Source organism: Garra rufa, chromosome 3, assembly GCF_049309525.1.
Source record: "Garra rufa chromosome 3, GarRuf1.0, whole genome shotgun sequence".
NCBI classification, from domain to species: domain Eukaryota; kingdom Metazoa; phylum Chordata; class Actinopteri; order Cypriniformes; family Cyprinidae; genus Garra; species Garra rufa.
In genome coordinates this window covers 33,874,848-33,902,239 of record NC_133363.1, presented here as the reverse complement: position 1 = coordinate 33,902,239, position 27,392 = coordinate 33,874,848, and the positions used below count along the sequence as shown (strand labels likewise).

The window sequence follows — 27,392 nt, the reverse complement described above, 5'->3', positions numbered from 1 at the left end:
AGGAGCTTTAAATATTGTGTTCTACAATAGGGGGTTTATATATTTTATCTATCATTTTTTTAATAGTAAATCCTTAATAACAATGGCAAAGTCTTCTTCCATCTCCACTAATACTCTTAAAAATAAGGGTTCTTTATTGGCATTGATGGTTCCACGAAGAGCCTTGAACATCCATGGAACCTTTCAAATGCAGGTTCTTTATAGTTGAAAATGGTTCTTTTAAGAACTGTTCACTGAGAGGTTCTTTGGGGAACCAAAAATGGTTCTTCTATGGCATGACTGCAAAAACACCCTTTTGGAGCCATTATTTTTATTATTTTAATCCTGCCAAATATGTCCATGTCATGTTTACACTAAAGTTGTAGTGAGAAAGAAGGGTCACTGGATGTTACTGCCCTGAATCTGTTTCCTGAAGCAAACATCAAAGTTCAACAACAGTGGACATAAAAAGCAAGACACCAGTCTGCTTTTATACGTTCGCAAACATAAACACAGATTACGAAAACAAACAACACTGAAACCTGTTACAGGAACTTTTTTTATTGCAATAGCTCTATTGAAAGCAAAAAAGAAGATAAATACAAACACTAAGCAATGCTCAAATGATTTGCCTGCTATCACTCGCTTTTTCCCACCAGAGGAAAAAGAAAATGTCAATTAACTGCAGGGGAAAAAAATAAATCTAAGCATCAGTATGTACACATGGACACAACCATAAAAAGTTTTTGTATTTTCTCTGACCTCCACACCTGAACTTTGCTGTCAAGCTCAGACTTCGAAAACAATAGCGAACGAAACACAGGTGTACCAAAACATAATAATGAGGTGACAGAAACTGGCAAGAGGATGCACAAAATCCCCCTCTCTGATTCTGAAATGATGCCAAATGAAAGAATTGCCTTTCAAAAAAACATTACATAAGAAAAATTCATCTGAGCTATTAAAAAAAAAGAGGGAGAAAAACATTAATGCTGTACCACTGCACATCTGTACTCTATGAAACCACTTGAATCAAGTTCCAAATAAAATTTAACTTCATAAAGATCAATTCAATGAAAATCATGGCAAAAAGCAGTCAGCTTGATCATATACATTAGCAAAAGGCTGATATCAAATACATTGATGTATTCATGGAGTTCAACAATTTGGCTGATTTAAAGCTTCTATGTATGACAAGAATTTGTTTGTGTGATTCGTAGAGGTCAGTCTCACAGTTACAAATGTTAACATTAGCCAAAAAAATACTCTGCACCCTTTTTACATCACACTGAGGCAAATTGGGACTTTCTAGAGATAGAGTTGGGTAAAACCTTTTTACAAAACCAATCTGTGCTAGTTAAGACTTGCTTTGGTAATTCCATGAGGAATGGACCAGACAACAAAGTTCACTTTCGTACCATTGACAGCAAAACAATGAAGACAGTACCATACAGTGTTTTTGCATTTTCTGTCACAACGTTTCACATCATCTCTTAAAACAAAGCGCAGTAAAAGGGAAATATAAAAACAAAATAAAAATGAAGGCTGTTTATGTAACCAAGAAAAATGAACCTAACGCTGCAGATCGAGTTGTGTGCATATCACTCCTTTGAAACAAAAATAAAAAATGATAGATATATATACTAGAGAACAAATGCATAAAACACGTCCTGAAAGAACAGCCTGACATACCCAATACTGAGAGAAGAGAGTCGTAGAACAAAAGAGCAGCTGATTGGTAATACTAAAATATTAAATAGAATTAATTATAAATAAAATATTCATGAAATGTTGTGACTTTTTATGTTGTTGATTGAAGGAGACCCTTCGATCTTGCCAACAGCATGCATAATGATTTACACAGACGAAATTGGGCTTTAGTACCTTGGTATTGTGCTGTTTGTTCCCACCAAGTTGCAGGAAGGCTCCACTTACAGTTTATTTATTGTGGGTACCAAAACGTAACTGGAGAACGAATTTATATTTATTTGGATGATATAAATCACCAACTCTGTGCTCATCCTAGTGGCATTTTAGCAAGTGCAGCAGATTTCTGCTGGGGAGTCCCAGAATAGACCCTTCCTCTTTTCCTGCGCCCCCACTCCTTCCACCCTCTCTCTTGGCAAAGCGAAGGAGATGCTGGTCAAAAATTAGTACGGGACGAGATACGAAAAGCCTATGTTTGGGCCACGGCAAATGCCAAGAAGGCACCGCGAGAAACACCTGGGGGCCCTGCACGGGGTAAAGCAGACTCAAACAACATGACTAGCCCGACACTCACAGATACCGAAGAACAGTGTTGATAGTACAAACGAGGAGGTTTCTACGGTCCAAAATTGAAGATGTGCGTGGAACATTAAGTGAGGACCTAACAGAGACAGACAGTTGTAAAAAAAGACACTACTGCTGTACAGTCATATCCCGTCTGCAGTCTGTACCGTACCAATACACGCTCTCTCTGTTTAGCGAACGGTAAACATAAACACTAAAAATCTGTAATTGCACCTGAAATCTTTATGGGAAATAAATACTATTTTGTACATACGTGTGATGCTTGTAAACAGCATGCACCTGCCCAAACCAGACTTTTGGATTATGGTGTCTTCATAAGATGAACCTCCCTTTTAATGCAGCGAATAAAATCACAATAAAGCACTGAACTCATACAAGACAGAACGTATGAATCCGCTCTGAGACGGCACGGGAACAAATAAAAATAATCATAAGTCCGTTAAAACAAAACTCAGGATCCTTTTGTTGTGCCGCAGGGTCGTGTGCTAGGGCTTTCATGTTTTCCGGCATCTCTGCAGGAGCTTGATGGGACAGTCAGTCTGTAGTGAGAAAAAGAGAGAGATGTGATTAACCCAAAAAACAAGTTAAGGTAAGATACCATCACTACCCTTCAATTCATATCATCAATTAGTGTGTACAAATGGAATGTCACAGAATTTGTTAAAGCTTGAATGAATTAATCAAAAGTACGTCATTAAACTACAATCAAATGGACCAGCATTTGTAAATATTAAGCCGCAAAAAGACTATTTAAATATGAATTATTCATGTTCCGCGTGTCTCTTTGTGAATTAATGGCATAGACTAAATGACTAAATCTCCAGAACTGCTCTGAGAGTCACATGACAACCCATCAAAAGTTTGGTTTAACTTGAAAACATTGCTTTTTTTTCAGTAGAATGTACACATTAAATACAAATACTTCTGTTTTAATTTTTTTTTTTTTAGAAAATCCCCTTTATTTGCCAAAAATAAAATTGTTTGTTAATTAAAAGATAAATTAATTGCATGTTTTATGCCTTCATTTGACAACCAGAAAAATGTAAATACATAACAGAGAATTTCTAAAGAAAAAGAAAAAAAAAAAGTTTAATTAAACTTGTTTTTATGCACTCAAATAATTAGAAATGCTAAAGCACAGAATTTGGTAACAATAAAAACATAGGGTGGGGAAAAAATAAAACATTTTTGTTAAACTTTCAATAAATTGATGCTAAATTGTAATAAACATATTTAATTTAACAATTAAAAAGGAGAAATAAAATTAAATGTAATCCAGAAAAAATACAACTGAAAAAAAAAAAAAAAAAACAGAATTGGGAATAAATAAAACAGATTTCATAGGGCCCTAGGTTCAGTCACATCCTATTTACAGAAGGTATAAAAGATTAGCTCACCCAAAAATGAAAATCGCTTACTCACTTGCTCATATTGGAAACACAAAGATCCATCTTTTCACACTGAGGACAACTGAGGGACTCATATGCAGTTATTACAGAAGGTTCAATGCTCCAGAAGGTTCGATGCTCCAGAAAGAAAAATGATGCATTAGAGTCGGGGTTCACCCAACTTTTTGAATTTGAAGATTAGGGTAAATTTGACTTGTTTTGTCTTCTGGGAAACATGGAAGTACCTTCTATAGCTTCTGAAGGCCAGTACTAAATGAAAAAGTTTAGGCAAAATAAGAAAAATGTACACATAATTCTGTTCAAATGTTTACACCCTTGGCTCTTAATGCATCGTTTTTCCTTCTGGAGCATCAGCAAGCGTTTGAACTAGAGATGCACCGATTGCAATTTTCTTGGCCGATTCCGATTCCGATTTTTCAATAAGTGTGACCTGCCGATTCCGATTTTTGCCGATTCCGATTTTTTTTTTTAAGAACTGTAATGAAAGCATGGGCCTATACAGAAATATTTTCTTTAATTAAATTTATTTTATAATAAAATACATTTTTAAACATTACAGGCTCATCTTACAACAAAATAACTTTAACAACAAAATAAAGTGCTTTGTGCCTTTGAAAAAGGTATAAAATTAGTTCCTGTAACTAACATAGTATATAGTTATACTAGCAAAAATCTTTTCCTAAATGTTTTTTTTTTTTTTTTTTAATAAAAGTAAATGTATAAACATTACAGCATCTTCTAATACTAAAATAACTTAAAATAAAGTGCTCTGAGCCTTGAAAACATTAGAAATAAAATATAAGTAACAAAGCAGGCATACAAAAATCTACTTTTCTTCAATTAATTTTATATGGATTTTTTTAAAACATTACAGGATCATCTCACAACAATAACTTTAATAACAAAAAGTGCACTGTGTTTTCAAACAGGTAGAAATACCAATGCTAGTACTAAATGCTATTACTTGAGCATTAATAGCAAATTTTTCTTGATAAAGAGAAGCATCTCTGCCTTGTCACCAGTTAATCCAGCGGTACTACACTTCGTAACATTCATTCACATATTTGCACTACGCCACCGCATACAGCGTCTTCACACACAGATGAAACTTACTAGAGAGGTGTAACAAATGCATCTGTAAATAAATACAAATTAAATTCACGTCACGCACGCTTAAATTACCTTCAAATGTAACATATATGCTCACTTCGAACTATTAGTGTGTGAAGAGGCTGTATGCGGTGGCATAGCGCAAATATGTGAATGAATGAAAGTGTAGTAAACGTCAACGGATTTCCCCTACTCAGGGAGTAAAGAGCAATGAACACTGGGCAGGAACCATGTCAATCGGAACACAGTTCATTCACGGAGCTTACTTCTAACGAGTGGGTTATCTGAATCAGGTTTGTTAACTAACAGAGACATGCAAAATATGCAGAGCGGGGGGGCGCAATCTACCACATGTCCAAACACGCGTGGTTCATGGTTGTTCCCTCACGTTGTATTTTGGCCTTATAAATGTTACAAACTGCGATCTTTGTGTCATCTTCACTCACACCAAAGACATGTTTACACGCGACTGTGAGTGTACGTGCGCGTGGCTGTGACGTAATTGCATGCGCCGCTGGCAATAATAGGATCGGCAAGGAATCGGCAAGAGGAGAAATTGACCGGCCGGTCAGTGATCTGGGCCAATCATGCAAAAAATCGGCCGATTCCGATCACTAGCCGATCAATCGGTGCATCTCTAGTTTGAACCTTCTGTAATAGTTGCATATGATTTGTCCTCAGTGTGAAAAGATCTTAAAATCATACAGTCGTTATTGAAAAGGGCACAAAAACACAAAAAAAAGGCTGAAAAACCAAATAATTTGTGGGACCTGAAGGACTTTTCTGAGGAAGCAGCAGCATAAATTCAACTATTATTTTCTCTTGTGGACTATATGTAAATGTCTCATGTAAAACATCTTATTCAGGTCAGTCCTAAATAAAAAAAATAACATGATTCTGTATGACGTTTTGTATGATCCCTCTTATTTTAAATAAAATAATTAACATTTTACAGATTCTGCCAAGCGTATGTAAACTTTTGAGCCCAACTGTATATGACTATCTTTACATTCCTTGACCCAGTCTTGCCATGTCCTACCTGTCCCATTCTAAGGATAACATCACATGCCCTTCACCTTTAACTACCCTCTCTATCCCCTTATAGGTCTGGTGGGCAACGGGGTTAGACGGTGACCTGCTTTGACCCTGGTGCACAGAAGCAGCACCTTTGATAAAGGGCTTTGTCTGACCTAACAATGGCAATGGGGGCACAATGCCGGCGCTTTCAGAGCGCTCCGCACAGCGGCGTCTGGAGCGGCAGGAATGCTGCTAGCTTATTGTTCAACTGAAGGCCAGGTCCGATGGGGTACCAAAGGTCCCAGAGTTCCTCCTGGCCTTGGTGCCATCATTACCTCACAGCAACAACCACACCCTCAGTTTAGCAGGAGAAATGTCATTAACAACCCCATGCACTAGAGTCAGCACGGGTGTCGTCTTCTGTATTTTAGAAATATGAATCCCAAAGTCTGGCTCAAGAAAGAAAAGTAGTTGCCATCTCTCCTTCTGCAACCCAAGATCAAGGTAACCAGTTTCAGAAGTTTAACAATGTCCAGTTTAGGTTGGTCATATGTTAAATATTAACCTCCTTCGTAGAATCCAATATTCAATATAGACACAACAAAAAGTTGTCTGCTGGCCAGTTATGGTTGTTACATGCCTTGCCAATAGGCCACGAAAGAATGCTAAAAAAGTGAAAAATATTAATGTATTTTAATACTTGCTAATTTACTGTTTAAAAGTTTGGTGGTAGTAAGATTTATGTTTTGAAGAAGTCTCTTATACCCATCAAGGCTGCATTTATCTGATCAAAATACACTTTAAAAATCTAAAACATTTTATAATATATGTAGTTTACTTCTGTGCTGGCAAAGCTGAATTTTCAGCAGTCATTACTCCATTTTTCAGTGTCACATGATCCTTCAGAAATTGTAATATGTTGATTTGGTGTTCAAGAAACATTTCTCTTTATCAAAGCTGAAAAGTGCTGCTTTTTTGTGAAAACTGATGCATTTTTTTTCAGAATTCTTTAATGAAAATCTTAATGTATTATTGTTATTAAATGTTAAGTCCTTACAAAATTATCACTTTGTGGTTTTCAAAACTTTAAAGTACTTTAAAGACTAACACTATGTTAGACAGCTAGATAAGACAGTGAGGAAAGTACTACTTAAAGAAAAAAAAAAACTCCTTGACGTAGTAGTTGGCCTTACTACAGTGCACATACAAGCAAACAAAGGTGACCATTTTTAGTCTGTGCAGTTTAGGTCGGTGATGTGTTATATTAACCACCTTTATGGAATCAAAGAGATCCGATCCAGCCATCCTCTGCCCTAAAAAGTGAATGGCAGCACAAGACCATCTGCGTCACTGCATGGACACCAAACTCCATGTGCGTCACCACACACACCGCTCACACATCACAAGCATGTCATAGTGCCATGCCACAGCAGGCCACTGCTATAAGTGGGACAATGACCAAACAACTGCTGCCTCCCTTTCATTCCCGGCCTATTTTAGGAGCTGTTCTGCCAGCCTACGACAGTGGGATTGCCCCTGACCCCACGGGAGTTTCTTCTTTCACTAGTAGATGGACTTACGAAGGGTGGCACCAATTCCTACAGAAGTCATTGGCTCAGCAGGACGGTGTTGGCACGGGGAGCACATTCGTGTCATTAAGATCACCTTTAGTGCAGCTGGGTGCTCAGTTTCATCATGATGAAAGGAGAATCCACGAAGACGACAATTTGCTAATCAAGCGAGTGCAGGGGTTGCTAAATAAGGTCACACATGGCTACAGCAAATGTCCTGGAAGAAACAGTGCTCAACAGATAGTTAAAAGTCTGGACTCAAGGCTGATTTGGATGGTTTTAAATAGGCATCTAGAATTGGAGTCCCAACTACTTCTGTACTGAATCTCTTTATCCTCATCTTTTTAACATAACTTTCTCTACATGATATAAAATGACTTTCTCTACATGATATAAAATGTCACATCCACAGGTGGAGCAGCTCATCATTGCTAAGTGATTCTGCACAAGGAAGGTTGAAAGGTAAATAATAAAACAATGTTAAAGTACAAGAGCTATATAGTATTACAATAAAATAATTTCTGCAGGTAATTGTGGTTGGTTGTAATTGCGGTCATGCCAGGAATAGCAAAAAAAAAAGAAAAGAAAAAAAAAAAGTCAGGACCAGCACTGTGTGTAGCCTTCACCAAATCACCACTATCTCTCTGGACAAAACAAACGGAAAACAATTAGACTCATTCAGCAAGGACACATTAAATCTCATTAAATATAAATCTATTTTAAATAAAAGATGTTCTTTTTAACTTTATATTCAAAGATTTCTGTATCAAGTTTTCCATTAAGCTGTTATGCAAAAAATCTGCTTTGTTATCTCGGGAATAAATTACATTTTAAAATATATTAAAATACATCACCGGTCAAAAGTTTTTGAACAGTAAGATTTTATTTTATTTTTTAAATAAGTCTATTCTGCCCAACAAGCCTGCATTTATTTGATCCAAAGTACAGCAAAAACAGTAAAATTTTGATTTTTTTTTTACCATTTAAAATAACGGTTTTCTATTTTAATATCTTTTAAAATGTAATTTATTTCTGTGATTTCAAAGCTTTTTAACATCATTACTCCAGTCACATGATCCTTCAGAATCATTGTAATATTTTAATTAGCTGCTCAAAAAACATTTCTATTAATTTTTTTTAAAGATTTATTTTTTTGCATTTTTGCCTTTATTACGATAGGACAGATCAGAATTGACAGTAAACATAGCGGGAGAGAGATAGGGGGCAGAATCGGGAAAGGTCCCAGAGTCGGGATTCGAACACGGGACGCCCGGAGCGCAACGGCGCTGTATGTCGACGCGCTGCCCACAAGGCTATCGGCGCCGACAAACATTATTATTTTTATGTTGAAAACAGCAGAGTAATATTTTTTCAGGTTTCTTTGATGAATAGAAAGTTCAGAAGAACAGCATTTATCTGAAATATACATTTCTGTAACATTATGTCTTTATCACTTTTGATCAATTTTGAGCATCCTTGCTAAATAAAAGTATTAATTTCTATCATTTCTTTAAAAAAAAAAAAATGGTAAGAAAAAAAATTTTTACCGACTATTGAACAGTATAGTTTATAATGTTACAAAAGCTTTTTATTTCAGATAAATGCTGATCTTTGGATCTTTAATTTCTCAAAGAATCCTGAAAAAAAAAATACTTAACGGCTGTAAATAATAATAATAATAATAATAATAATAATAATAATAATAATAATAACAACAACAACATGTTTCTAAACAGCAAATCAGCATATTATAATTATTTCTAAAGTATCATGTCACACTGAAGACTGGAGTAATGATGCTGAAAATTTAGATTTTAGCACAGGAATAAATTACATTTTAAAATATATTCAAATAGAAAACAGTTATTTTAAATATTAAAAATATTTCACAATTTTAGTGCTTTTTCCCCTGTACTTTAGATTAAATAAATGCAGGCTTAATGAGAGACTTCTTTAAAAAAAACATTAAAAATCTTGCTGTTCAAAAACTTTTGACTGGTAGTGGTGTTGAACACAGTTATTTTAAAGTGTTTTTATTGTATTTTTGATCAGCCTTGGTGAATATAAGAAACTTTCAAAAACAAAAACATCAACAGAACTTCAGAGAATATTACATGGAGAATATTTTTTTACATTGATCTTTAGAGAAACTCGAAGTGGGAGCAAAAATTCTTTGAAAAATCTGAGAGTGATGGTAAACATCACTCACAGAAAACTACCAAAGCTTTTTGGCATGGAAAAAAATATCTTTGCATCACAAAATTTGGGGAACTTAGAAAAATATCAATATTTCATATTTATCTGTAACTTTTATGGTTGAAGTATGGAATAGTAACATCTTAATGTTTCCGTTACATTAAGGACCATGTTACAAACCTTTTTCTATTAAGATTTTTATCTAATGGGTTTGGAACAACATGAGGGTGAGTAATTAATGGCTGAATTTTCATTTTTGGGTGAACTATCCCTTTAACAACATTTGTGTGTCTAAAACTAAAATAACACCAATTTTAAATTGTATTGTAAGCGAGAGATTTATCATCTTTTCATTTATCCTCGATCCAGTCTTGCCAAGTCCTACCTTTCCCGTCTAAGGATAACATCAAATGCCTTTCACCTGTACCTACCCTCTCTATCCCCTTATAGGTCTGGTGGGCAGCGGGGTTAGACGGTGACCTGCTTTGACCCTGGTGCACAGAAGCAGCGCCTTTGATAAAGGGCTTTGTCTGACCTAACAATGGCAATGGGGGCACAATGCCGGCGCTTTCAGAGCTCTCCGCACAGCGGCGTCTGGAGCGGCAGGAATGCTGCTAGTTTATTGTTCAACCGAAGGCCAGGTCCAAAGGGGTACCAAATGTCCCAGAGTTCCTCCTGGCCTTGGTGCCATCATTAACCCACAGCAACAACCACACCCTTACCAACTTTCCCAGCCAAAAACAAGATCAAGGTGAACATTTCAAGTCCGAGCAAGTCCAGTTTGGGTTTGTCAGTTGTTATATATTAACCACCTTCCAGGAATCAAAGAGATCGGAGCCAACCATCTCCTCAAATGATGCCAAAAAGTGAATGGCATCTGCATCACTGCGCAGCCACAAAAATCCATAACACTGCTCACAGATTATAAGCATGTCATAGTGCAATGCCACCAGACTGGCACCACAGGAGGAACAACAACCAAACCACTGCTCCCCTCAGCCTATTTTTGGAGCTGTTCTGCCAGGGTATGAGACAGTGGGATTGCCCCTGACCCCATGGGAGTCTCTTCTTTCACTAGTAGATGAACTTACGAAATGGTAGACGTCAATCGTCTAGTAAGACTGCACTGGCACAGAGTGCTTATTCATGTGATTAAGACACTGAAGAACTTCACCTTGATAACAATGACCCACAAACACCAATCATGGCAATCCTGAATGAGCCAAATACGCACATGCATACTACATCACCTTCTGTGGAAAGTTCTCTAAATGAAAACAGCTCTATTTCACCATGACGGCTGTCCACATGATACGAGAAGACAATAGGTGGGACTTAAGCTTTTCCAAGTCACCTATGCCAGGAAACAGTCATAAAATATGAGACATGCAGTTAAATTAACTGTAAACTACAAGGATGGTTTTATTTGTGCCTTGAGTAACTCTTTATGTAATGTGCTAACTATATTGTGACTGACTGTATTAATGTACAAAATGACCCTGTTCAAAAGTACATACACTTGATTCTTTTTTGTTTAGTGATAGTTATTCATAAGTCCCTTGTTTGTCCTGAACAGTTAAACTGCCTGCTATTCTTTAGAAAAATCCTTTAGGTCCCACAAATTCTTAGATTTTTTTTAAATTTTTTTAGCATTTTGTGTATTTGAATCTTTTCCAACAATGATTGTATAAGTTTGAGATCCATTTTTTCACACTGAGGACAACTGAGAGACTCATATGCTACTATTACAGAAGGTTCAAACGCTCACTGATGCTTCAGAAGGAAAAACGATGCATTAAAAGTCGCTTTTAAAGGGCAGTACTAAATGAAAAAATATGATACTTAGGCAAAATAAGAAAAACGTACACATTCTTATAAAAGCACTAATGCGTCATTTTTCCTTCTGAAGCATCAGTGAGCGTTTGAACCTTCTGTAATAGTAGCATATGAGTCCCTCAGTTGTCCTCAGAGTGAAAAGATGGATCTCAAAATCATACAGTCATTGTTAGAAATGGTTCAAATACACAAAAATGCTGAAAAACCAAATAAATTGTGGGACCTGAAGGATTTTTCTGAAGAACAGCGGACAATTTAACTGTTTAGAACAAACAAGAGACTCATGAAGAACTATCACTAAACAAAAAAAAAAAAAAAAAAAAAACACAGCTAAGGATCATTCCGGTAACAACACAGCATTAAGAATAACATGCATCTAAACTTTTGAACATTTTTGAACTTTTGAGTCATTTTTATAAATTCAACTATTATTTTTTCTTATGGACTGTAAACGTCTTTTATGCGAAAAACCTTATTCAGATCAGTACTAAATCATTAAAAACCTCAAGTCTTCCTTGTAATAATAATAGATATTTTTATTATTATTTCCCATTTTGTTTTCTTGGTCAAATCATGCACCCCTATTAAGTTACCAAATAAGTATCAAGTTCAACTTGTATTTTTCTGCACTGATGCTGGATGGAGCCATGCACTGACTGAAGCTGAATCTATGTGAAGCAAGTGAGAGAGACAGACAGATAAATATATAGAGAGAGGGAGAGTGAAAAAAAGACAGAGATAGGACAGATAATAAAGAGTGCCACACAGAGGTTTATGAGGTGGTTGCTAAGCAGGCTCTGATTTGCTTTTGATGTAAATAGAACACACAGGATATTACTATACAATAAACACTGGTCGAGTAACTCACAAATACAATAATTAAACAGGAAGAATTGTGTGACCGTGTGTACAGTCGTGGTCAAAAGTTTTGAGAATTACATAAATATTGGAAATCGGAAAAGTTGCTGCTTAAGTTTTTATAATAGCAATTTGCATATACTCCAGAATGTTATGAAGAGTGATCAGATGAATTGCATAGTCCTTCTTTGCCATGAAAATTAACTTAATCCCGAAAAAAAGACCATTCATGTGTGGGGTTGCTTCTCATCCAAGGGAGTGGGCTCACTCACAATTTTGCCCAAAAACACAGCCATGAATAAAGAATGGTACCAAAACACCCTCCAACAGCAACTTCTTCCAACAATCCAACAACAGTTTGGTGAAGAACAATGCATTTTCCAGCACGATGGAGCACCGTGCCATAAGGCAAAAGTGATAACTAAGTGGCTCGGGGACCAAAACGTTGAAATTTTGGGTCCATGGCCTGGAAACTCCCCAGATCTTAATCCCATTGAGAACTTGTGGTCAATCCTCAAGAGGCGGGTGGACAAACAAAAACCCACTAATTCTGACAAACTCCAAGAAGTGATTATGAAAGAATGGGTTGCTATCAGTCAGGATTTGGCCCAGAAGTTGATTGAGAGCATGTCCAGTCGAATTGCAGAGGTCCTGAAAAAGAAGGGCCAACACTGCAAATACTGACTCTTTGCATAAATGTCATGTAATTGTCGATAAAAGCCTTTGAAATGTATGAAGTGCTTGTAATTATATTTCAGTACATCACAGAAACAACTGAAAGAAAGATCTAAAAGCAGTTTAGCGGAAAACTTTGTGAAAACTAATATTTGTGTCATTCTCAAACCTTTTGGCCACGACTGTATGCACGCACGCATACGCGCATAACACTCAAGCTCAGCACTCCATGTTCTGGACTAAAACATTCCTGTCATCTCTCACCCCTAATTTGGGTCCATAGGTTTTTTAAAAAGCTCATGTGATAGCCAGTAGTACTCGACAGAACGCCTCGACACCATTACACACTGCAATCCACCACTGCCTTATGCCTCCTTATTTGCCCCGAAAACATAAAAATCATTGCCAAATTGTTTAAAAGATCAATATGCAAGGCTTAAGTGTGTTTATGCATGTCATGCATGTGTGTAGTTAAAGGAAACTGTCATGGATCTACTAATCATTGTGCACACAAACATGGGGTGAAGGTCTCTCTCGGGAGGGGAAACTTGTTTGCTTGTGTAAAGGGTCAAAGTTTCAGTCCGTCTCAATGTAGATTAGTAACTCAGTATACCAGTAAACTAGTGGGGGTTGAACTCTAAAAGCTGATACAGGCTCATCTATAATCACTGACAAGCACTAATGGCCCACAGCAATACAACACCTTCAAATGTAATCACATGATTGTGTATCACTTTGCATATGAATTAGCATCTTATGGAAAATGTCCCTTAAAATCTAAACTTCTAATTGTGGTCAGGTGAACCCAAAACCAGCCCAATTACAAAGAACCTTCAGACCAAACAAGTGCCTAGACATTCACATGACTCGCCAACTTTTTCATTTTAATGTATTTAAATAAAAAGAATTGAAAGTTTGGGGTCAGTAACATTTTAGGTTTTTGAAAGAAGTCTCTTATGCTCACCAAGGCTGCATTCAAGTACAAAAGCATTATTATTGTAAAATATTATTGCAATTTAAAATAACCTTTTCTATTTTAACATATTTAAAAATGTTATTTTTTTTTACAAAAAATTAAATAAAGCAATTATAAAACAAAGTGTACATAAAAAAAAGATTCTTCACATTTACTTTTGGGAAATTAAAAAAAAAAAAGTTTTTCTGGGTCCATCTTCTAAAACAAGATAAACATAAATATTTAATATACTAATATTATTAATGTATTTACTGTCTTTTCTAACGAAAAAAAAAGATTTGCTGCTATATTTTTGTAATCCATTAGCATAATTCCTAAAAACATATACTGCTGTTCAAAAGTTTGGGATCAATAAGATTAATGTTTTTATAGAATTCTCTTATGCTCATCAAGGTTGCATTTATTAGCTTGATCAAAAATACAGAAAAAAAAAAAATGTAATACTGTGAAATATATATATTTTTTATTTAATTTAGTTTTCTATTTTAATATATTTAAAATATAATTTATTCCTGTTATGCAAAGCTTAATTTTCATCAGCCATTACTCTAGTCTTCAGTGTCACATGATCCTTCAGAAATTATTCTATGCTGATTTTTTTTTTTTTTTTTTTAATCAATTTTGGAACCAGTTGTGCTGCTTAATATTTTTTTTGGAATCTGTGATTCTATTTTCAGGATTCTTTGATGAATAAAAAGTTAAAAAGAACAGCATTTATTCAGAATAAGTCTTTGCTATCACTTTTTTTTTTTTTTAAATCAATTTAACACATCCTTGGTGAATAAAAGTTTTAATTTAAAAAAAAAAAAAAAAAAAAAAAGAAAGAATAAAAAAAAAATACTGACCACAACTTTTAAAGGGTAGTTAACATTGTTACAAATGATTTCTATTTTAAATAAATGCTTTTCTTTTTAACCTATTTATTAAAGAATCCTAAAAAAAAAAAAATTCACAGGTTCCAGCAAAATATTAAGCAGCTCAACCGTTTATAACATTGATAATAAATCAGCATATTACTGATTTCTGAAGTATCATGTGAGACTGAAGACTGTAGTAATGACTCTGAAAATTCAGTTTTGCATCACAGAAATAAATTACATTTTAAAATATATTCACATAGAAAACAGTTATTTTACATTGAAATACTATTTCACAATGTTACCGCTTTTTTAATCAAGTAGATACAGCCTTGATGAGTATAATAAACTTCTTAAAAAAAACAACATTAAACTGTTCTTTAGATTTAAACCCTAGAAGCTAAAGAGTGTTGAAGAGAGAAAGAGTAGACAAATTTTGCAGTTGATCAAGAAAAAAAAAAGTGATTTTTATACAGTCTGTGTATTATTCTTGTTCTCATTCTCTCATGTGCTTAGTAAAGCAATGAAAGAGTCATGAGTGTACGCATGTTGGAACAGAATTTAACACAGGAAAAGGATCCCGTTACCCACGGTCCTCATTTCCTGCTATAAGAGCAATACTGTTCAGCACATGCCATGGTCATAAATAAGGTGTGCTCTCAAAATAACACTGTAAATATAGGCATATGTGATGTACAGAAAAGCATGATGCCTCTTGAGCAGGACTTTAGCCCAGCACAGCTCATGTAAAACATTACTTAACAGAGGAATCAAATCTCCCTACATAAAGCTACACTTAATACACAAACATGAAATAATAACTCACACATTTCAACACTGACACTGATAACTGAAAACTGAAACCCTGCCTGATGCTGCATCCATTAGTCGTCCAAGCCAACTACCATATCTACCAGCACAACAAATAAATAAAATACCGAACGTACCTAGAATTAAATTCTACAGCTGGGCAAGCATGTATAAGAATCTAAATGCAATTTCACTCAAATATGATTCACTCAAAATAAAATGCCTTTCTAGTAAACACTAAAATATAATTGCTAATGCTTTACAATAAAACACAGCCTACTATCAGACAAGACTACATTAGATATGCGGCAGAGACCAAAATAACCATTTTCAAACATTTCTCTGCTCACTTGGATGATCTGTGACAATTTAGTACAGAACAAGCCGTCCTGTTCTACTCTACCTTGGCTGTTTACCTCGTGATGTGTGATGGTCCCAGAGTGAGCTCTGAAAAGCGCTACGTGTTGTGATTAAAACGCATTCCTGTGTAGCTATGCACTCGCTAATTTACATTCCAACACCACAAAGAGCATGCATACCCCATATTCAGACAGGCCCCAGTACCAGCGTAGCCAAAACATTGCCTTATTAACATCCCAGTGCCACACACAGCTGAGCTGCCCGCAATGTCAGAATAAAATGTATTTAGACTAAATTGTACTTGAGGTTAAAGATGCTGTCAGCAATCACAGCAGCCACACTGCTAACATCCACCACTTTACTTCAACCATATTTATAGTATAAAAAAATGCAAATCTTATGAAACATGACATTATAAAGTATTAAGATTTTCTAAAGTGAAACAGTAGCAGTTAAAGCTACATCGGGAGGCAAAAGAGACGCTGCCTTTGAGTTTTAGAGAGGGTAATTAAGAATGAATGTGGAAAAGTCACATGAGAAGAGGGAATGACTTTTGCAATTTGATTGGTCTATTGTGTTGTTCACACGATAAATTCTGTTTCTTATTTTTGTGCATGTTCTGGGTCCACAAAATGAACCTAATGAAGAGCTACACTGCCGTTGAAAAGTTTGGGATTTGTAATTTTTTTTTTTTTTTAAATAAGTCTCTTATGTGCAAAGTTACATTTTTTTGATCAAAAATACAGAAATATTCTTGCAATTTAAAATAACTGTTTTCTATTTTAATATACTTTAAAATATAATTTATTTCTGTGATGCAAAGCTGAATTGTCATCAGCCATTACTGCGGTCTTCAGTATCATATGATTCTTCAGAAATCATTCTAATATGCCAATTCATTATTTTTATCATCAATGTTGGAAACAGTTGTGCTGCTTGATATTTTTGGGAACCTGTGACTCAGGATTCTCTAATGAATAAAATGTTAAAAAGAACAGCATTTATTTAAAACAGAAATCTTTTGTAACAATATACACTATCGTTCAAAGTTTGGGGTCAGTACATTTTTTCTTACTATGAAAGAAATTAATACTTTTATTCAGCAAGGATGTGATAAAATGATAAAAAGTGATAGTAAAGACTAAAATTGCTTTCTTTTTTTTTTGAATAAATACTTTTTTCAGGATTTCTTGATGAATAAAAAGTTAAGAAAAGCAATTATTCAAATTAGAAATCACCTTTAACACATCATTTGTGAATAAAAGTATTAATTTCTTTCAAACAAAGAAAGAAAGACAAAATGTACGGACCCCAAACTTTAAACGGTAGTGTATACTATTACAAAAGATTTCTATTAAAAAAAAAAATGTTGTTCTTTTTAACATTTTATTTACCAAAGGATCCTGAAAAAGGTATCACAGGTTACAAAAAAATACAAACACAACTGTTTCCAGCACTGATAATAATCAGCATATTAGAATGATTTCTGAAGGATCATGTGACACTGAAGACTGGAGTAATGATGCTGAAAATTCAGCTTTGATCACAGGAATAAATTAATAAAATTAATAAAACACTATTTTAAATTGTAATAATATTTTACAAAATTACCATTTTTCTGTATTTTTTTAAACAAACAAACACAGCCTTGATGAGCAGAAAAGACTTACAGATCCCAAACTTTTAAACAGCAGTGTAAATAAAGGTGTTAATGGAGAAGTTAATTAAAAATATATATATACACACAACTCACCAACTTTGATATCACTGCTTTGTCAAATCAAAATCAAACTTGAAATGACTTAAATACATGATCTGTACATTTTTAGTAGGTGATCTATTTGGTAAAAATTAAGAGTACATCGCAAAAAAAAAAAAGTAAAACTCTCAAAAACCCATTAACCTGGAACAGATTTATACTTGATTTTAATAAACAGATTTTTCTTACAACATAAAAACACAAAATATAACTGTATTGTTTTTTACTAGTCCAGGTAATGTTGATTTATTTGTCAAATCTGTTAACATTAGGTGTAACTGGAGCATGAATCTTCATTCATTTAAAAAAAAGAAAAAACATGGAGGACTTTACCTCCTCTTTTCAGAATACCACTGCATGCCATGGAGTACAACAACATTTTGGTACTGAATGATTACCACATTCACATACCTCTGTACTCCAAGGTACTAAAATAGCTAACATAGTGGTACAATAAAGTTAAGAAATAGTGAAAAAGAGGTCAATAATACTTAAGTAATAGACTTTCGATAGCAAAAAAAATTAAATAAAAATACAACCGGGGGAGAGAGAGATTAAGAAAAAGACAACTGGCTGGACTGAGTCATAGTTTCTCCAGGTGGATGAACACAGCAGGCTTAAGAACAACATTTTTCGACACTGATGCATTTCCTGCAGCACATGTCCTGCACTGCAAAATGTTGAGACTATTAGCCCACATCAAAGAAGCCAATGGATGAGCCAACAAAACATGCACAAGCTTGAAACATGGAACTGTACAACATGTTTGTTTCCAACACCTGGTACCAATAGAACAAACCGAAGTGAGCAGACCACTAGTAGCCCTACAGAAGAAAAAAAAAAAAAAAAAAAATCAACACTGAAGTGAGTGACCAATTCGTTAACTATTGATTATCACTCTTGGTACGCTTGATTCTTTTTAGGAAATTAAACGTTTATTCTTATAATGGTCTTGGCTTCTAAATGCGGCAAGATTAATATCTTTAGCTGTATTAATATTAACACTTCATTTTACACACTTTTCCAGGACATACACAACCAGTCAAAAGTTTATGAACAGTAAGATTTTTTTTTTTTTTTTTTTTAAAGAAGTCTCTTATTTATTTCATGCAAAGTACAGCAAAAGCAGTAAAATTGTGAAATATTTTTATATTTCAAATAACTTAAAATAAGTTTTTTATATATTTTTACTATTTAAAATAACTGTTCTCTATTTGAATATATTTTAAAATGTAATTTATTCCTAAATTTTCAGCATCCAGTCTTCAGTGTCACATGATCCTTCAGAAATCATTCTAATATACTGAATTGCTGTTCATGAAACAATTTATTTTATGACTATGTGTATAATTATATACAGTATATTTTTTTTTTTTGGGGCCCCCCTCCTTCTCCGGCCAATTTTGCAAGGCCCCCCTATGCCTGACATGTCATCTTATACTGTACTTCCACAGTAAAGAAAAAAAAAATTATTTTTAAACTTTTTTATTAACCAAAACATTTGTTTTGCCTTAATTATTCTTCTACTGCATGCTATAAAAAACCCCTCAAAATTCAAATAAAATTTAAATTAAAACTTCAAATATACCTTATAATCTTTAAAGAAAACCTCTGCTCAATTCTAACTTTTAAAATTATTTTACTTCAGACATTCTTTACAACTTAAGAGTACTTTTTCTTAAATAAGTGAACCTGCTCTACAACAGGGAGATACCAAAAGACCACTAAACCTATCCCTTTGAACTTGACTGACTGAATAGCTACTGTTTGTATCCATTAAAAAAATAATACACAAATTCAAACTACAGCAAATACATTCTAAATCTGTTGAAGCACATCGATGTGAAGGTTCGACCAAGACGGGATCAGTGAACTCTGTCAGTGCGCGCCTGATACTCATAAACACCGAGCCTTACTCCTCTTCTATGGGTGAGCATCTATTATAAAACACTCACATTAATTTGGACAACTAGGCAAAGGTTTGTAATTTCACGCAAAAATACGATAGGGATCAGAGCCCCGAGAGCGCGCATAGTTTGTGAATCAATAGCAGACTTATGCGTGTCTCATGCACGATTCTGATTTACACGAGACATTAGGCACGCGCAAGTTCGTTATTATGACACTAATCGTTTTTACCTTTTACCTTTACGACGGTTTGCTTCATGTGTGCAGCCGAGAGATGTAACATTAGTTTGCGTACAGCATTTGGAAGTTTTGAGCCGCCATTCAGTCTGTATTTAACAGTGCGATGAGGCTTGCTGCACCGAGTCTGAAGCAATCAATCACAGAACACGAGAGAGGCTGTGCTTTTATTATTCTCATTTAGCGCATTAATAATGAAATTAAACAATTATAGGATAATATTTACATTAATTTTAAGATATCTCGCGGCCCCCCTGGAGGATCACTGAGGCCCCCTAGTGGGTCGCGACCCCCCGGTTGGGAACCGCTGCTTTAAAGTGATCAAAAGTGATAAAGACATTTACAAAATATTTCTATTTCAGATAAATGCTGCTTATCTGAACTATTCGCCAAAGAAACCTGAGGAAAAAAATTATACTCAGCTGTTTTCAGAAAATAATAATAATAAATGTTTTTTGAGCAGCAAATCAGAATATTAGAATGATTTTTGAAGAATCATGTGACTGGAATAATGATGCTAAAAATTCAGCTTAGAAATCACAGGAAAAAATTACATTTTAAAATATATTCAAATAGAAAACAGTTATTTTAAGTTATTTGAAATATAAAAATATTTCACAATTTTACTGTTTTTGCTGTACTTTGGATAAAATAAATGCAGGCTTGGTGAGCAAAAGAGACTTCTTTAAAAAAAATTAAATCTTACCGTTCAAAAACTTGTACTTGTGGTAGTGTATTAAGAGCGAGTGAAAGTTACACAATCACTGTTTGTGAAATTACAGTCTGACAGAAAAATTATTATTTAAATTATTGATTTCATCTGTATATCAATGTGGATTAATATATTCGTTCATTCTGTATAAACTGTATAACTGTAGAAATGTTTACAGGAATTTTCTGCATTATAAGCATGGGAACTTATGGGAATGTGTAAAGTTATGCAAAACACCTTTAATCCCTTGCACAAATTTAGATCCTGTAAAGTGTTTGTTGGATCACCTGACTAACATTAATGCATCAATAACTTCTCAACTACTAAATACAGCTTCTTGGCTAGGAACAGTCAGCTTAATTTGACATTAAGTTAACATTAGATAAAATGAAAAAAGGAGAAACAGCTAATGATGAAAGGAGAGGGAGTGAAATAGTACCAGAGGGAGAAAAGATTGTCAGATGCACTTACATATTTATAGACAGTTTGTATCTATGACTCAAAAACAACAAGTAGGCAGACAAATCCAGCCGACATAAACAATAAACAATATCACAGCATGCGATATTAGTTCTTATACTGAAACACAGTTAAGTTTAGTGACCATCCAAACCAACCTTTTATACAGACACAGGTTAAAAGGTTTGGAATGATGTAGTTGATGTTGCTACTCTTGTGCAAACCTGCACTGCCAGGCATGTACAGACAGAGTATGCATGCACACAGAGATGATGCAATCCATACATGAGGCTGAGGTTTGCTTTTGCGATGATTCGCTGACTTTTCAAAAGACAACATACACTGACTCCATATAGGTGCAAACAAAGACTATATAGAGCATGTATATGACACTTTAAACTATATTGAGCAAATACAGCACTGTTACCTCACAAAAAAATGCAGCTTTAACAAACTATTCAAGACTACTGGTCTGGAATAGTAGCCTACCTGCAGTGCCTCCAAAAGCATGGCACAGTGCATTACGAATCCTTTAGCCAGTGACATATCATGCAAGAAATGTTACAGCTAAACCCTGCAGAGTCTATATCTGTAGCTAGTTGGCGGCAATGCTGCCTGAAAATAAAGTTTCCTGTGTATCATCACCTGAGTCATGCATCTACAACAATTCTGTTTGCCAAAGGAAAAGAAGGGTACGAGAAAGAGAGAGGGTGAAAGGGATGCTCGAAAGTTACCACATGCTTTAAACCAATCTTTTTTTCTCTCTCTCTCTCTCTCACACACACACACACACATCCATCTCTGCTTCAACTATGATAAACAAATGAGTCATCTAGGGCTTGCTGAGAACACTGACTCACTAATGCTTCATTCTCTCACTCCCCCTGCAGCAACACACACTCAGCCAAGTACACAGCAGCTCCTAAACAAAGTGGATATAAAAAAGAAAAACATTCAGGGCAAAGGAGTTAGAGAATGCAACATGAAGGAGACGCCAAGTGGAGGGGGTCTATTACAATAAAGATGTGTTTTGTATACACTTAAAGGGATAGTTTACGCAAAAATGTAAAATTCTGTCATCATTTACTCATGTCGTGTCTTTTCAAACTTAAGAATTACCTTCTTCTAGCTACACAGCTTTTAAGAATGTTGCAACTGTTTATGCCCCGACAATTAAAGTCAACAGGGTGCAAACATCGTTGGACTTTTATTGCATGGACAAAAAAAAAAAAAAGTATGTTTTGTGCTCCACTGAAGAAAGTCAGTCATACAGGTTTGAAACGGCAACTATTATTTAAAAGATAAAAATTAGTCTTCCAGTATGGAAATATTGGAAACTGAAACCAAGGCTGACATATTCAAGAAAAGTGTAAGAAAGGTAAACACACTAACTGGCAAAAAAGGAAAGCTTGTTCAGAAAAGAAAAGAGGCATGATTTTAGAAGACATGACTATGAAAAAACACACTCATATGTGATCCTGGACCACAAATGGGGTCATAAGTCACACGGGTATATTTGTAGCAATAGCCAATAATACACTGTGTGGGTCAAAATTATTGAGCTTTTCTTTTAGGCCAAAAATCATTAATTTACATTACTAAGTAAAGACATTTTGTAAACTTCTTACCATAAATATATCAAAACTTAATTTTTGATTAGTAATGTGCATTGCTAAGAACTTCATCTGGACAACTTTAAAGGCGATTTTTTTTTCAGTATTTAGATTTTTTTTTTTTCACCCTTGGATTCCAGATTTTCAAATAGTTGCATCTCAGCCAAATACTGTCCTATCCTAACAAAGCTTATTTATTCAGCATTCAGATGATGTATAAATCTCAAATAAATAACCCTTATGACTGGTTTTGCAGTCCATAGTCACATATTTAAAATTGCTTACCTTTAGACCTTGATGTAAGCCCCTCAGATTTCATTAAATCTATACTGGCATAGGCACCGTTCTCTGGAGGAGGAGCGCTGGACGATGACAAGGGAAGCGCATCATGACTGTTCCCAGGCTGGAGATCGTCTCTCAGGTCTAGGGCGATGTAGTTCAGGCCATTCTGGTGTTCCACAGGTAGAGTCCTCGCAGACCTCACAGAGGGGGAATTGGCTCTATCTGAGGAGTTTCCTTGTGTTACCTCACTGCTGGATGTCACGCTATCAGTCCAGACACAGTCAAAGTTCTGCCCCTTGCTGCGGCACACCTGCTGAGCCCCACTACTGATAGGCACAGTGCCATTGGCATCCGGGCCACTTCCACCTGTTGCTCCTGATGATGTGACAAAGGTCTCCGAGCTGTGCCTCCGCCTGCCCTGGGGATCAGCACGGACAACCTTAGGCTCAGTCGGGGGGCTAAAAGGGAAAAATTGTTGCTCCAGAATACACAGGTGCTCAAGCATGGCTGTAGGGCTCTTGGACTCCTCCTCAGGACCAAAAGACATTTCCGTGTAGTCGTCAGGCTTACCCACCGTGATCCTGCTGCAGTGGGAGGATGAGGAGGGCCGGATATATGAAGGAGGATTCCAGGGGGCCACCAGGGAGGGTCGTGGGGACCGACTCTTTGGTGGAAGACCATCCACCTCGACAGTCATGTAATCCTGTGGCAGCGGGGACTTGCGCTGCTCTCGGTTGATACTAACGCTTGAGGGGGAGCCTTCAGCAGACAACGAGCAGGCGGAATACGCGGGCCGATCCCCAAATTCAATATTAATGTATTCTCCAGGGCTGGAAGGGCGCACTGGCACTTCTCCTGCTCGGAGAGAGCCATGCAAACTCCGTCTTCCCAGGGGCAGGCGGTTTGGTCGAACAGCCCGTCGGTCTGCGAAGCCGTTATGTTGAGAGGACTCAGAAGGTGGGCACCTGCTACTGCGATCCGGGGTGGCTGTGGGAGAAATGTAGACTGGTTTTGCTGGGGAACTCATTGGGACGTAATCATCATGCTCAGCCTGGTCTCTGGATGGAGCTTTGTATGAGCGAGGAAGGGAGAAATATGGACTGTAGGATTTGGGGACACCAGGAGTGGTCAAGGCATAATAATTCTCAGCGGAAACCTTTTGAGCATTAGCTGTGGAGCTGCTCTGAGACATATCCATGTATTCTGCATTCTCATGACGCTCTGAGGCTCTTCGCCCTTCTGCTCGTCTGCTAACGTCAGGGCTGGATGGGACAGGAGAATCAGAAGCCCCACTTCTACCTGGGAGCATCATCATATAGCCTTGAGAGTCCATGTGCTGGGGAACATGTGAAGCAGCACTTTGAACGTGTGGAGAGGCAGAGAGGAGGATATTTGGTTGCATAGGCATGTAGTCAGTATCACTAGTAGAGGGCAGCACACCTGCCATCATGGGCATGTACCCATCATCCTTAGGCGCATCTGCGGGCCGTAGGCTAGGGGGGCGGTCCTGGCTGTGTTCAGAACTGGAGCTGTAGTCAGAGCAGAGGGAGGAGGAGGTAGACACAGTCTGGGCACAGCCACCCCAAGAGCTACTCTCAGCCACAGCCTCGTCCAGCGAGAAGGTGGTCTGGGTCATTTTCTGATAAACAGCAACTCCAGCAGCACTAGCGCCCCCAATCTGCCTGGAGAAGGAGGGTGTTCTTCTCCTTAAAGACCCTGGTCGTGAATCTTCATCTGTGCTCTCATCTTTGATGGCCTCACTTGCTGCACTCGTTCCAAACACGTCACGATTCCAGCCCATAGCCATGTAGTCGTTGAGGCAGTGCTCCTCACGGATGGGTGGTGTGTTTCCCAGGGAGTCTGGGGTGTTGCTGCGTACTCTGAAGTACCTGAAGTCTCCGGGGCTGGAGCCATACTCATCAGATGAGTTGAAACCTCCATCGCTTGGGGATCCACATATGGACGCGCTGGAGGGGCGAGTGATGGTGTCTGACACAGAGCCATGCCCGCTGCTGCTGGACATGCTGATCGGACTGGTGGTAGAAGGAAAGTGTGACACTGGCAGCGAGGCAGAACGGGCATGATAAGTGGAGCCTGGTGGGGCGCGAATATAGCGGGCCCCAGCCCCACTGCTACTTTCCTGTCGGCTCAGGTTAGCGCGGGCCGTGTTGAGATGAATAAGGCTACCTGTCACAGAGCGAAAGGGGCGGTTCATTGTGCTTTCTCCTTCGCTGGATGTGCGGAATCGGTAGCCACTCGCTCCACTGCTCTTCCTGCTAGGTGGCGTGCCCACCACAGACTCGGTTCGAGACCGCCGCTGGAGCCCCGTCTGGCTGGGCGGGAGGTTGCCCAAGTGTCTGCGCGTAGTAATGAAACCCATCGGGTTGGTGCCAGAAGACTGGCTTTTGCTTCTGGGCCTGAACTCCGCAAACGCCTTCAGTGCCTTCATGGTCTCTAGAATGGTTTCGTGCATGTTTTGAGCCACCACAGAATCATCCACCTGCATCCAAACTTCCCCCGGTCCTATAGAAGAAGACCGGCCAACCTCAATGAAAAAGAAGCTCTCTGAATGGCCGCAGCGTCTGATGTTCATCAGCTGCAAGTTCACGCAAGGCGTCTCAGAGTTCAGCTTCACCAGGTGGATGCTCTTAGCAGACAGACAGAGTCTATAAACGCCAGTTAGATTCTTGGTCTGGCCCAAGCCCTTTGGTTTAACGTTTACCTGCCACACTTCTTTAAAGTCAGTACCAGGGGTCACAGTACCGTATCCATCGTCAATCTCATCCGCGTCCAGGTGGCCTTTTTTCCCCTCACTCATGAGCTCACTGAGCGCCTGGTACCACTCTTCCTGCTCCTGCTCATTCTCAGCGACAATTGCAAAGTATTCATCCTTAGTATACAGAGCAATGAGATGTTTATTCTTAGAATCCGCCCTTTTATTCACAGTGAAACACTGGTACAGATAGATCACTCTTTTGGGGGGAGAGGCACCAGCTGAGGTGGCTGTGGTGGCGGCGGCAGCGGCGCTGGAGCGCAGAGTGTTACGAAATTTCTTCTCACTGTCATAGTATTCCAGTCTGCTCGGCCCCAGATGACTCGACGCCCGCAAGACGAAAAACCTCTTGTGGCCGTGTTTCTGCTTTCTCAGATAGCCACACTTCCTAATGTCGTCCGACGCGGCAAAACTGGTGTTCACAGCAGGGGAGGCTGAGGTAGTGTGTGTGTTACTCGCAGCAGAGTCCTCGCACGCCCGGTTCAGAGAGGACGTGGATCCTTTCCTCGCCGGCGATTCCAGGTGCTGTTGCCGCTGCTGTTTATGTTGTTCACTCGGTTGATAAAATGCAGCGCCGCCGACATCAAGTACGGAAGGGGGTTCCCCGACAGAAGTGTCGCCGTTCGTCGTTGCAGCTGCAGGTTTAGTCCCGATAGCCCGCTGTTGCGTTTCCAGCATTAACATAGCGGCTTTGCCTTTTTGGTAGTCCTCGAAATTTGCCATCAGATAAGAGATTTAAGGTCACTTTACCTCAGGCTTACAGACTGAGACCCCATGTTTGTTTGGGGGGAACCGTGTCTCAGGCGGCGCACTTAAGTCTTTTCAGTGTTGCGCTTCTCTCGGCCGCCACATGAAAAGCAGGTATCCCAGCCAATGCTCCTCGAACTCAATGCCAGCAACTGCAACATGACCACATTTACCCGATCTATTATCGGTAGATCCTCCTAGCGGGCTACCAATCTGCTGCTCGCGCCCTGTGTACACTACAGAGCACAGCACAAACAACACATGACTCGTGCGTCATTCGCCTGTGGGCGGGAGGAGGCGCCCGATTGAGCGAAACGCGTGATCGAAAGCCGCTGTGACCAATCACGATGGACCTTTTCGGATCTACGTCAATGGGACTGACCAATGGCTTCACTCGGAGTTTCACTGAACTGGGAAGGTGACGTCTGATGATTGACAGGGTTTTGTCCAATGATATTGTGTAAAGCAGTTTGCGTCATAGGATGTCGAGCGTTCATTGGCTGTAGCGTTTGACTGAAGGCTTATTCATCCTATCACAGACGTTTTCTAGTTTCTCTGTGGCTCAGTGTTGTTTGTCCCTTTTGGATGCGTATCGCTCGCTTGTCAGTTTTCAGTGTACAGCTGCGGATTGTGCCTAATCACCTTTGTTACATGTTTGCCAAACATAAGTAAATACATCCTTTTATCGCATTAATCCCACTATTGTTGTAGTTTGCAGGTTATTGGTATTTTAACAAAAGTGGTCCGGATTTATAATGAAGCCAAATAACTTGCTAGCCACTCGTGTTACAGTACAATGTACATACAGTAGCCACTACTGGCAATTGAGTTTTGTGTGTGCTGATAGAATGTTTTTGTACATTTTTTATTGCTTTTATATTGAGAGCTTGGGCTCATAGTAACGTCTTGCGTATCAAAAATTAAAAAAAAACACACACACACACACACACACACAC

The 27,392-nt window shown here is 37.6% G+C and overlaps 1 protein-coding gene across 1 annotated transcript; it reads right to left on the bottom strand.

Annotated features, from left to right (window-relative positions):
• Positions 1 to 524: 524 nt before the first annotated feature.
• On the bottom strand, positions 525 to 26,696 carry irs4b (insulin receptor substrate 4b). The gene is made up of 2 exons (XM_073835982.1): positions 22,920 to 26,696; positions 525 to 2,810 (listed from the first exon to the last, which is right to left on the bottom strand). The coding sequence occupies exons 1-2, from the start codon at positions 26,410 to 26,412 to the stop codon at positions 2,806 to 2,808; spliced, it is 3,498 nt and encodes a 1,165-aa protein (XP_073692083.1). The 5' UTR covers positions 26,413 to 26,696; the 3' UTR covers positions 525 to 2,805.
• Between the last annotated feature and the right edge of the window lie 696 nt (positions 26,697 to 27,392).

What these genes read in the sequence shown, in the direction of transcription:
- irs4b (XM_073835982.1), bottom strand. Translation starts at nt 26,412, where the DNA reads ATGGCAAATTTCGAGGACTACCAAAAAGGCAAAGCCGCTATGTTAATG.